Source organism: Eucalyptus grandis, chromosome 10 (genome assembly GCF_016545825.1).
Source record: "Eucalyptus grandis isolate ANBG69807.140 chromosome 10, ASM1654582v1, whole genome shotgun sequence".
NCBI lineage: Eukaryota > Viridiplantae > Streptophyta > Magnoliopsida > Myrtales > Myrtaceae > Eucalyptus > Eucalyptus grandis.
Window position 1 is genome coordinate 17635487 of NC_052621.1, and position 12219 is coordinate 17647705.

The 12219-nt window shown below is 40.9% G+C and overlaps 1 protein-coding gene across 1 annotated transcript; it reads left to right on the forward strand.

The window, feature by feature from the left end:
• Positions 1-706: 706 nt before the first annotated feature.
• LOC104422077 (beta-glucosidase 17) lies at positions 707-4353 on the forward strand. The gene is made up of 13 exons (XM_010034301.3): positions 707-952; positions 1063-1132; positions 1228-1286; positions 1641-1716; positions 2055-2132; positions 2205-2292; positions 2409-2661; positions 2772-2887; positions 3066-3286; positions 3385-3416; positions 3529-3631; positions 3728-3836; positions 3932-4353. Exons 1-13 carry the CDS (start codon positions 713-715, stop codon positions 4137-4139), a joined length of 1653 nt encoding a protein of 550 aa, XP_010032603.2. The 5' UTR covers positions 707-712; the 3' UTR covers positions 4140-4353.
• Positions 4354-12219: the final 7866 nt, after the last annotated feature.

Consider the following 12219-nt stretch of genomic DNA (forward strand, 5'->3'; position numbering starts at 1 on the left):
AATTAGTCAACCATCCATAAAAATCGATTTTATGCGAGTAAGAGGACAAGCCAAAATTATAATGAGTGGGTGGGAGAATTAATGGATGGTGTTGGTTGCTATGTTGATGAACCTCGCATAAGAACAAAATACAAATGGACCTTTCTCCTTCTTGACTATGAATTCTAACATATTTACTTTTGGTGGAGCAACGAGCTGCTATTTATTTACAAAGGATAAATTATCCAAAAAAATTTAAACTTATAGCACTTTTGTCAATTTAATTTTCACATTTTGTCAATTGAATTCATCCAAATAATTTTAGTTAGAAATCGCTAATGTGAGAACATGCGATGATTGGCATTAACGTAAATAATTTATAATAATATTTTAATATTTTTTAAGCACGCCTTCAAAAGAATGATGCCCACAAGCATGTAGTTGAGAACAGTTCCGATTCGTCGTGCTTGCCCATTGGAAGTTGGGCCTCTCATATTCGTCTTTTCTTTTCCATTTATTATAAGTGAAGACGGAGAGAATGGGGGAATTAAAGGGGAGGAGGATGGAGAAAATCCACGCCTTCAATCGTTCATCTACAAATACTACACCACACTTTGACTTTTAGTTGAGCTTTCAAAGTGAAGGTCCAACTTCTCCCCCAACACTCTCGACTCATGTTATTTATTGTCGAGAGTCCCCCAACGTGACATCGTTCGGATGAAGCATATTGAAAATGGAGCTGAAGAAGCAGCATCCACACGGTTATCTATATGCTATCACTCGCGGCGCCTCCGCCTCCGCGTCTGCCTCCTGGTGCATCGGCTTGTTGATGATCACGGCCGCTTTCTTGGGTTGCAGTTGTGGTCGTGAGGATCCTGGTGTGGCTGGAGTCAATGGGGAGGACGACAAGATCATTAACCGGACGAGCTTCCCATCTGATTTCGTATTTGGAGTGGCATCAAGCGCCTACCAGGTAATCAGCGTGGAGATGGACAAGGCATGCAATGTTGATGCATTGAGACTGCGCACGTGCACTGCTGGATCAAATGCTTTCTTCTAATTTGTCGGGTTTTGCGTAACTAGATTGAAGGAGCAGCGGACCAACAGGGAAGAGGGTTGAGCATTTGGGACACCTTCACCGAACTCTTTCCAGGTTAGATGCACACTACCTTTTCGGGTTAGAACATACGGTTTTTTTAACCTTCAACGGACATGTGAACGTAATTGTCGTTTCCCCTTCTTCCCCAGATAAGATTAGCGACCACTCTTCCGGTTTTATAGCTGATGAATTCTACTACAAGTTCCAGGTAACGTGCGCTAAATTGAAGAAGTCATTTCGAGATGCAGTATTGCAGTGTGGGACCACATTTGGGTCGTCGTCTTTGAAGACAGCGATGGAGGCTTTTCTAACATTTTCCATTTGCTTCACTAGTCCCTCCCTTCTAACTCGATGCACGTGATACATGCCCTTGTCTCCTTTCCACAGCGACTGGTGGCCGTAAACCATGATAATCGACACCACAAGTAGTTTATAGAAATAATCTGTTGAGTCATGTGTTGTTGCTTAATAATTGATTTTCTTCCATGTGTGTTCTTTAACAGTCATGTGGATGTACAATTTCCTGACAAGTTATGTATGGGTGCAAATTTTTTATATATAGGAGGACATAAACCTGTTGAAAGCAATGGGATGGGATTTCTTCAGATTCTCCATCTCGTGGCCTCGTATTGCACCTCGTAAGCTCACTCTCATGCACCCTCCTTTTGTCTTATTCCGACATAATTAGGCTCCTCCTGTCAACATCAAGGAAAAATATGATCCTTCGTACACCACGTAGACCAACACCATTTGGTTCGAGACTCACACACTGTTAACGACTCGATGCATGTAATTATATGCCTTCCCGACCATTGTCCCCACAACAGATTACCATATATTCTCTTTGGTCTCTCTACATTTACAATTAGTCATGCCGAAACAAATATGAACTGCGGTTTTGCCCTGCACTCAGCTCTTGTGCATGCACTATGAAGCGTATAATTATATCATTCGGATGGTATCTTTTGTATACTAGATGGGAAGATAAGCAAGGAAGTCAATAAACAAGGTGTCGCCTTTTACAACAATCTCATCGACAGCCTTCTTGCTGAGGGTAACCTCTACTGTCTAGTCCTTTCACGACTCATTGAATTGCTCTTTCCAAAGTGTAGTAAACTTTGAGCAGGCATTCAACCTTTTGTGACATTGTTCCATTGGGATGTTCCCCAAGCACTTGAAGATGAGTACGGCGGGTTCCTGAGTCTTAATATTGTGTAAGCCTTGAAATATTGTTGACTTGGAGTTTCTAAAAATCGTGTGTACATGCATCCCTTGAATTAATTGCCGATCTTAATCAAGTAACACCTTGATCATTTGGGTTATTTACTAGGGAGGACTACATCGATTATGTAAACTTTTGCTTTCAAGAGTTCGGTGATAGAGTGAAGCATTGGGTGACAGTAAACGAGCCCAATTACTTTACGATATTGGGGTATGCGATGGGTATCAATGCACCTGGTCGATGTTCTAGTTACATAAATAACTGCACAGCCGGAAATTCAGCAACAGAACCATACATCGTTGCGCACCATTTGCTTCTTTCTCATGCTGCAGCAGTGAAACTGTACAGGGACAACTATCAGGTACATGGACACCTATCTTGGTGTATTCCCCTTATTCTTTCGGCAAACTATTGACTTGGATATGCATGTTTGGACTTGACTATTTGTTTCGTGTATTGATACACAATCAGGCTGCTCAAAAAGGGAAAATAGGCATGGTCATTGCAACTTACTGGATGACCCCTAAGTATTCAACGAACGCCAGTAGGAAGGCTGCCTCTAGAGCATTTGACTTTGAGTTTGGATGGTATGTCTTTGATTTATAAGAAAGTAGGTAGCGTTTATGAGATGCTAGATAAGCATTATGAACGAGTCACAGAAGCAACTGATCTAGCAATTGTACCTCAACAAACAAGTTATTGTTTAACTTCCTCAGCAATTTTGTGTGTCCCGTTAGTAAGTGCATTGCGCGTTGATGGTGCAAGGTTTGCTCATCCTATTACCTATGGTGACTACCCGAAGTCAATGAGGAGATATGTGGGCGAGCGGTTACCCAAATTCACAAAAACACAGTCGGAGGCGCTAAAAGGTTCTCGTGACTACATGGGGGTAAATTACTACACAGCGAGATACGTGGATGAATCCGCATCCCCTTTTACTGCTCTCAATCTAAGTTACACCACTGATTGTCAATGTAATATGACTGGTAAGCATGCGCCACCATTGCCCAAATATTTTATCCCCTAGTGTTCTTCTTCAATTGATTCCCTAACGAACTTTGTTTATCATCTGCGATGCTACCAGTTGAGAAAGATGAAATTCCGATTGGCCAACCGGTAATGTGTCTACACAAGCATGAGAAAGAATCTTATACATAATCAATTGTTCACGCATTAATCGCATGCTAAGAATAGTGCTAATATAGACATCAACTAAACAAAATTGCAGACTGCCGAGGAATGGTTGTACATATACCCAAAGGGTATTAGAGAGTTGATGCACTACGTGAAGAAGAACTATCAGGATCCAACCATTTATGTGACCGAGAATGGTAAATAAATGTATCTATGTCACTAACGGTGACTTTGCTTGGGTTGATGGGTCACCTAGTAATTTGCCTTCCATACATTGTTTTGTCCAACCACAGGAATGGCAGATGCAAATAACAAATCGTTGCCGCTTGAAGATGCACTTACAGATAGATTGAGAATAAGTTATTTTCAGCTGCATCTCTCGAATCTCTCCAAGGCTATCGAGTAAGTAATTCGATATCAGTATTGGGTATGCATAGATGGTAAACAGTGATGATATTTGATAAAAAGTACCATATACACGAATTCGTTGTTGACAGGGAAGGAGTGAATGTAAAAGGATACTTTGCGTGGAGTTTCCTAGACGACTTCGAGTGGGCGGAGGGTTATACAACCCGATTTGGCCTCGTATTCGTGGATTATGGGAATGGACTGATGCGACATATGAAGCACTCCGCGTATTGGTTCCAAAGTTTCCTACAAAAGGATAATGCAACCGTTAACTACTCCTTGCGGAGCGATGCCTAGCAGATTTACTTCTTGCATGATCGTCGTCTTCATCGATATAAATGAGTGGAGAGAGTAATCACTGGGATTGTTTCTTCAAGTGAAACAGATTGGATTTCTATTTACCTTGAGGATAAAGGGGCTGCGTCCCTCCAACGCTTGTTGCCAAATGATAGAATAATTTAGAATGAATTATTGGAGTACGGCGGTCTTATTGTCAGATGATACAATTAATACTGATATGATGCATTTAGAAGAGGCCGTTGCTTGTATTGTACATTTGCCATAACCCCTTGACATCAATAACGATCAAACATTATTTTTTTCCTATTGCACGATGATAATTTTTCTGCCTTTGCAAAAATTAGGTTTTCTCTATCAAATTGGTTCGGGTCTTATCAAATTAGTTCATTTGGTCAAACAAAGATGAAAAAAAAAATTAATCCGATAAAAACACATTACAGTTTCCTGATCGAATTCTTGATAAGCACTTTGCACCACGGAAAACAAGCATGGCAGCCGAGTTTTAAGTCTACTAGCCAGAACTTCAGCAACAACCTTAATGATAAGACTACAAAGGCTTCTAGGGCTGTGTTGGTCAAGATTTCAAGGTTGGGAAGCTAAGGAATCGGTGTAATCTCTGTCTTTGTTTATCTCTGGATTGAGGGTCCCTGATTCGAAAAACTTCTGCACCTCTTGGAACACATCTTTAATATTACACCCATTTTCATGGTCATATAGGCAGGCGATTCATACAATCTGGGCCTGTTTGCCTTAAGTGATCCCAGTTCAAAAACAGCTTTCCGAACTTCCTTCATAGTAACATCCCTAGTCTAAGCATTACTACCTTCAGCATTCCCCAAAACAGGACAGTTTGCAATAACTGGTTCGAAGTTTCGAGGCCTCTTCATAAAACCGGGCAGTCATCTGCTTGAGTTGCTGTGATTCTCTGCACCGTTCTTCATCAGAGATTGTATTATTTGGTATTTGATAAGTCTAAGAGATTCATTATGTTTGGAACAAAGTGGTAATAGACAATGGGAGGTCCACAGCGACAATAGCGACAAAATTTGGTAGTAAGAACCGCAATGGGAAGTCTTCGATCCTGCTGATAAATTTGGTTGGCACCCAAATGTTAGCCTATGCTCCATGCAAATGGGAGTACCACAAGGTGTGAGCTAGATTCACAAGCCTCAGAAAAAAAAAATTAGTGGAGAATTACGGTTCTACCAATTGCTGTCGACCTCTAGGCTGGGCATAGTCTAACTTCTTGTTGCTCTGCATGGGTTCGGACACCATTTAACCATTCTAGGACTTTATGATCCATCTAACCATTCTAGGAATTGTATAATCAGGCAGCTACCGAGGAGCTAATATGTCAGAAAATTTTCACAGGAATCACAGTTTCACTTTAGTCGTAGCTTTGTTGCGTACAGATATTTTAGTGCCTCTTTCGTTTAATCAAATTACACCTCCATGCTTAGTACTAGACAAAAAGACTAGACTAAGCGTTTTGCCTCCCCGATTATTAGTTAAAAAGACCAGACTAAGTATGAGAGGGAATAAGGAAATATTTAAATATTAAACTACGCCTTCATCTTACCAAATCTCATATGGTATTAGAACTGAAGGAACTTGCTTGAGGGAGAATAATAGAATATTTAAATATTAAATCACGAATTCATCTCATCAAATCTCATATGGTATTTAGAGCTAATGGTTTTGAGTTTAAATTTTACCAAGCTCTATTTGCTTCCCTATTTAAATTTCCATGCTTTGTACGAAGCAAAAGACCAAATTAAGAGTGAAGGGAGTGCTAGAATAATTAAATATTAAATAACGAGTTCATTTAATAGTTTAAGATTTTATGATAGTTAGCAATGATCTCACAAAATCTCACATAAACAATATTCTAAGGTAACTAAAATAGTGCATTACGTAATAGGAAATGATCATTTAATTAAGCACTAGTACTTCTAATGTAAGAAAAATTACAACTGCCCTACCAATGATTAATCTGGTGTTTTCCATGTTGTACCCGTCGTCATGATTCGAGGGATAAGGTGCTGCTGTTGTCAAGAGTTCACTTTGGACACATTCTGCTGTAGTCCATTCTTGCAATAACCAATCATGCATGCAAATAGCCAATTCTTCTTTTTTTCACAACCAAACTGCTCCTACTGTCTTCTATAATATTGAACATGAACTCCGATTGGTACTGTAAATGCAATTAGGGTCACTATGTCATGAACCATGATCGAAAGAACCGGATAATGCGAAACTCTACTCTTCCATTACTTCAAGACGTTGACGTTGGACTCTTTAATGTATTTGGAGTAGTTTGTTGTAAAGTATTTGTCTCCAATTCGATGGTAGATGAGGACGAAAAGATAGCGGAAAGCTATGAGGTGCTTTTCTTCACATGAAGCAACGGAGATTTCTAGTAATTACTCGAGGGCACTATCTCCATATGTGGGTGGAGTTTGTCCTATCAAATTGTCTAGCATATCATAATCTAGAGCTATTCTCATGTTGAACAGTAAAACAAAATTTCTCTTATGTGTTCCATTCTTTTTACAAGAATATAACCACGCATATATACACCAACGTAATCATCCTCGAATCTCCAACAAATCAGGAGATCTCCTATAAATCACTACAAATCAGGAGATCTCCTACAAATCAGAAGATATATATGTATATATAAAGACCTTAAATAGAAAAACTCTCCTATTAAGGCCCTAATTAACAGCTCATGTTAACACTCCCCCTTAAGCTGGTGAGAAGATATCTTTGATACCCAGCTTGACAAGTGAGCTGTGGAAAGCTTGACTCAATACAGCCTTTGTAAGTATGTCTGTCAACTAGTCTTCAGATTTGATAAATGAAAAACTCACCACCCTATCATCCAGATTTTGCTTAATAAAATGCCTATCAACTTCAACATGTTTAGTACGGTCATGTTGAACTGGGTTGTGAGAAATTTGAATTGCGGCCTTATTATCACAAAACAATTGCATTCCTGACTTAGGTGGAAAACCAAGTTCTGTCAACAACTTCTTTAGCCACAAAAGCTCGGATAGTCCTTTAGCCATCCCCCCAAACTTGGCTTCAGCACTTGACAAAGCTACTACTTTTTGTTTCTTGCTCCTCCATGTAACCAAGTTTCCTCCCACAAATGTGAAGTAGCCTAATGTCGATCTCCTATCCGAGGTATTGCCAGCCCAATCAGCATTTGTAAATCCTTCCACCTCATGGTGATTATTCTTGCAAAGAAAAGTCCTTTCCCTGGTGCTGACTTCAAGTAGCGTAAAATCCAAACTACGGCATTCATATGATCTTCACTAGGAGCGTGCATAAATTGACTTACAACTCCTACAACATATGCAATGTCAGGCCGAGTGTGCGATAGATAAATTTATCTCCCTACCAACCTTTGATATCGGTCCTTATTGGTCGATACCTGATTAGGGAAAACTCCAAGTTTATGATTATGTACTATAGGGGTATCAACAGGTTTGTAATCCAACATCCCCACCTCAGCCAACAAGTCCAACACATACTTTCGTTGAGATAAGAATATACCCTCCTTTGACCTAGCCACTTCAATACCCAAAAAATATTTCAAGCCCCCCAAGTTCTTCATCTCGAACTCATTTGCCAGTTTCCTTTGAAGTTCTATGATCTCCTCAAGGTCATCCCCTATGATGATCATGTCATCTACGTATATAATCAATGCTGTCACTTTGTCATGCTGCCGTTTCAGGAACAATGTATGGTCCGAATTACTTTGAGTGTACCCATACCCTTTCATTGCAGAGCTAAAGCGACCAAACCAAGCCCGTGGTGATTGCATTAATCCGTACAACGACCGCTCGAGTTTACATGAACGCATTCTTTACATCAAATTGATGTAAAAGCCAGTCCAAATTTGCTGCAAGTGATAACAATACCCACACAGTGTTCAGTTTTGCAACTGGAGAGAATGTTTCCTGGTAGTCCATGCCATAGGTTTGGGTATATCCCTTTGCTACCAGATGTGCCTTGTACTTCTCAACAAAACCATCTTATTTATATTTGATGGTGAATACCCATTTACATCCTACTGCCTTATTTCCCTTCGGTAACTCAACAAGTCTCCAAGTCTTATTTTTCTGTAAAGCCTCCATCTCTTCTTGCATTGCTTGAACCCACTCAATGCCTCTTGTACTCCACTAGGAACTCTACTTGCAGAGACATTCGAGACAAATGCCTTTAAAGGTCCCGACAACTGCTTTATCGAAACATAATTAGTAATTGGATACAAGAGGCATTGAGGGATCCCAAGTGGGTTCAAGCAATGCAAGAAGAGATGGAGGCTTTACAGAAAATACCCCCTCTTTTGAAGTGGAGGGAACTGTTCTTGAGATTGTTTGTGTGTCTCTTGCACCAAATCAACCTGATGATTAGATTCCTTAGTGTACTGTTGCTCATTTTCCGTTGTCCCACCATGATTCGTGACCACACCATTGCTGGCCAATGCTGCTTGCTGCAACATGTGAACTCGCTTGTCAACTTGCACATTAGCTTGTGTGTTACTAGTCCTTGTGTCACCAGGTGTTGGCATTGCGGGGTCATTTTTTTTTTAAAGCCAAATTAGCCACAACCCCTGCCATCACACCACCTTCCCACCAATTTGTCCTTTCACTAGAAGTCTCCCCTTGAAAGGTACAATTGGGTGTGGGAAAAAATAATTCGGACTCAACGAATGTGACGTCCATTGTGATGTGGGTTTTCTTGGTAGCCAGATTATAACAACGATATCATTTCTTATGAGTGCCATAACCAATGAAAACACACTTCACTGCACATGGATCGAGTTTTGTCTGTTGGTTCTTGTGGAGATGGACATATGTCACACACCCAAACACTTTGGGAGGTAGTGTCATGATGGAAGTAAGAGGAACATAGGATGCAAGTGCTTGAAGTGGGGTCTGAAAGTTCAACACACAAGAAGGCATTCTATTCATCAAATGTACCGCTGTAACCACGGCGGCATCCCAAAAACGAGATGGAACCTGACCACCTATGAGGAGTGCCCGTGCCGTCTCGAGGATATGGCGGTTCTTCCTTTCAGCGATACCATTATGTTGGGGTGTCCTAGTGCAAGACGTTTCATGTATAAGCCCGTGGTCTTGAAAGTAAACTGCAAGATGCTGGTTAATATATTCCCCACCATTGTCGCTACGGAGGACTTGAATGTGAGTCCCAAATTGTGTTGCAATCATCCAATGAAACATATGGAATATTGTTGCCACTTCATCTTTATGCTTCATTAAATAAACCCAAGACATTCGGGTACAATCTTCCACAAATGTTACAAACCAACGAATCCCAGATAGAGTAGTAAGCAGTGAAGCACCCCACATGTCCGAATGGACCAAAGAAAACGACCTAATGCTTTTATTAAAACTCAAAGGAAAAGAGGCACGATGACTTTTTGCCAAAATACATGTCTCACGTTGGAATTCAGTAATTGACAAATTATGAAACAAGTCTGGAAATAAATGTTTTAAATACCCAAAAGACGGGTATCCTAAACAACGATGCCATAACCAAATCGCTATCTCTTTATTAGTAGACCCACTATTTGTGTGATGTGCTCGGCCTACATGAAAGTCATCAACATAGTACAACCCCCCCTTTTAGTACCACGACTAATAATCTCCTTCGTGAGGATATCCTGAAATAAGCAAAAAGATGGATACATAAGAACACAACACTTCAGAGCATTAGTGAGTAATCGGTTAGATAGAGAGGGCACTAATAAAGCGTGAGACAATGATAAAGAAGGTGTAAGATCAACATTGCTAGCCCTAGTGACAAGATAACTAGTGCCATTCACATTATAGATACTCTATCTCCTCGGAGTGGTGTAGCATATAATATCGTTACGATTGGGTGTCATGTGATATGTTACCCCAGAATGAACAATCCACCCCTCCCCGCCACACTGAGAATTACTAACAAGTGCACACCCAGTGTTACCTTCAGGAGCCGCATTAGAAGTATTGGTAGCATCTACTTGCAGTATCAAGGAAAGGGGTGAGGTCCCGATAGCCAATGATGCCTGCTCTCGTCCTATAGCATTTTCTGTCTTTTTCTTGTTCTACAACTCCTTCCACCAATCCAGATAACCGTGCAATTTAAAACATGTATCTTTTGTATGTTTAGTATTACCACAATGAGTACAGCCTCCTAGATGTTGTGGTTTAGCCTTCGAACCTTTGTTAATCCTCCCTCCACCAGATGTACTATTAGGAGTGACCATCTAGAGAGCTTTGGACTCATTGTTGGCCTCGAGGAAGTGTGAGATAACATTTCCACCACGTGACACTAGGGCTGCCGTGGTGCTAGATGGTTCAATTGAAGATAACATAATAGCTTTGCGTACATCCTCTCGCCTCACCCTGGCGTACGCTTGCTCCATTGTCGGGAAGTGATGCATATGTAGAACATCAACCCTGACTTTGTCAAGGTGGTCATCAAGCCTGCCAAGGTCTTCTTGCACCAGAGCGTTGTAGCACTCGATATCACGAGGACAAGTCATGGGATTAGGCCGTCGAAAATCAACCTCCCACCATAAACCTTGAAGATCATTATAATACTTTTTAATTAGGTCGCATGCCTGCTTCAGTCGAGACAAACGTCACTTTAGATCATACACTTGGGAGACATCAGTGCCATAAAAAAATGTAGGAGCCACCGAATCCCATACCGCCTTTGCCGTTAGGAAACGAATAAAATTCCTAATCAACGCTGGGTCCATGGAATTGATGAGCCATCCTTTAATTGTACTATCGTCAGTCTTCCACTTCCGAAAATTAGAGTCGGTCGGAAGTGGGGGTGGAAAATTGTGGCACCCCCGAAACGGCCCCCGATCCGTTAAGGTCGCCACATATCATGTCCTTTCTCTTTACCTTAAAGTCTATTACTCTGATACCATAAAAATTTGATAAGTCCATAAATCCTGGGGGTTTATATCATTTCTATCAGTCCTTGCGTAGTTTATATAGCGGAAACATATTCAACATCTCCATATTCCATATTCGAAAACAATGCACACCAACTCTAAAACTTTTTATAAGATAAAGCCAAACACTTTTATTTACATAAGTTTGATAGACATCATCAATCAGTACACCAAAATTTGCCGTGGTTTTTCTATACCTGACTACATACTCAAAAGATAACCGACTCCCTTTTTCTTTTCTTTCCAAACGGTCATGTACAAAAGTCTATCAGGCAGTGTTGACGGTCCAAAAATGCTTCATCTGCTAACCGCCACTCTCGGTCACACCCAACTTGGTCCGTCAACTAGCGGCAGCGGCAATATCCCCAGCATGATCCCACCACGGTGGACGTGTACTGACAGAAACTCCTGAATCACTAGGCCATCAGGTGTACCGATGTCATACATGACTAGAACCCGCACTCGAATAGAAACCAATCCTTGTATCTCGAGGTGATGATGCTCGTACACTCACACTCAACGTCGATTGGTAGCAGAGGCATATCTCCTAGTCTAAAATGTTAGTCTCCAAACGGGGTGAGTACAATCACTCAGCAGTAAAAGATTCATGAAGCTATATCACGCAATACCAACAATATCTAGATTCATGCAAGATAGACAAAATCAAGTAGTTAAAGGATAAGCATGCATCAAAATCATGAAATTCTTCAATGCAATGGCAAATGCAATTTCAAAGGAACAAAATGCATCATGTCCAGTTACACAAGTCCCGATCATAAAGCCAAACTGTAGTGACACGTCCCATTCCATGCCATACAATTTAATCCCATAACCAGACCACACTTACACTTAATATAATCATCAGATTTGATCATTCAAACGGTTTTATCCCCATAGAGGACCAACATTTGCATCCCCCGAGATTTTGCATCCACCTTGGCATCGCGAAAGCCTCTGGCATTTAGCCACTTAGGGCCACCGGGCATCCGGAGCGTATCGTACCTCCAGGCATCTTGCACCCCACCTGGCATCATGAGGAAACCTCGAGGCTCACCATGAGAATGGTTACTTCGGCCCTCCGGATTTACG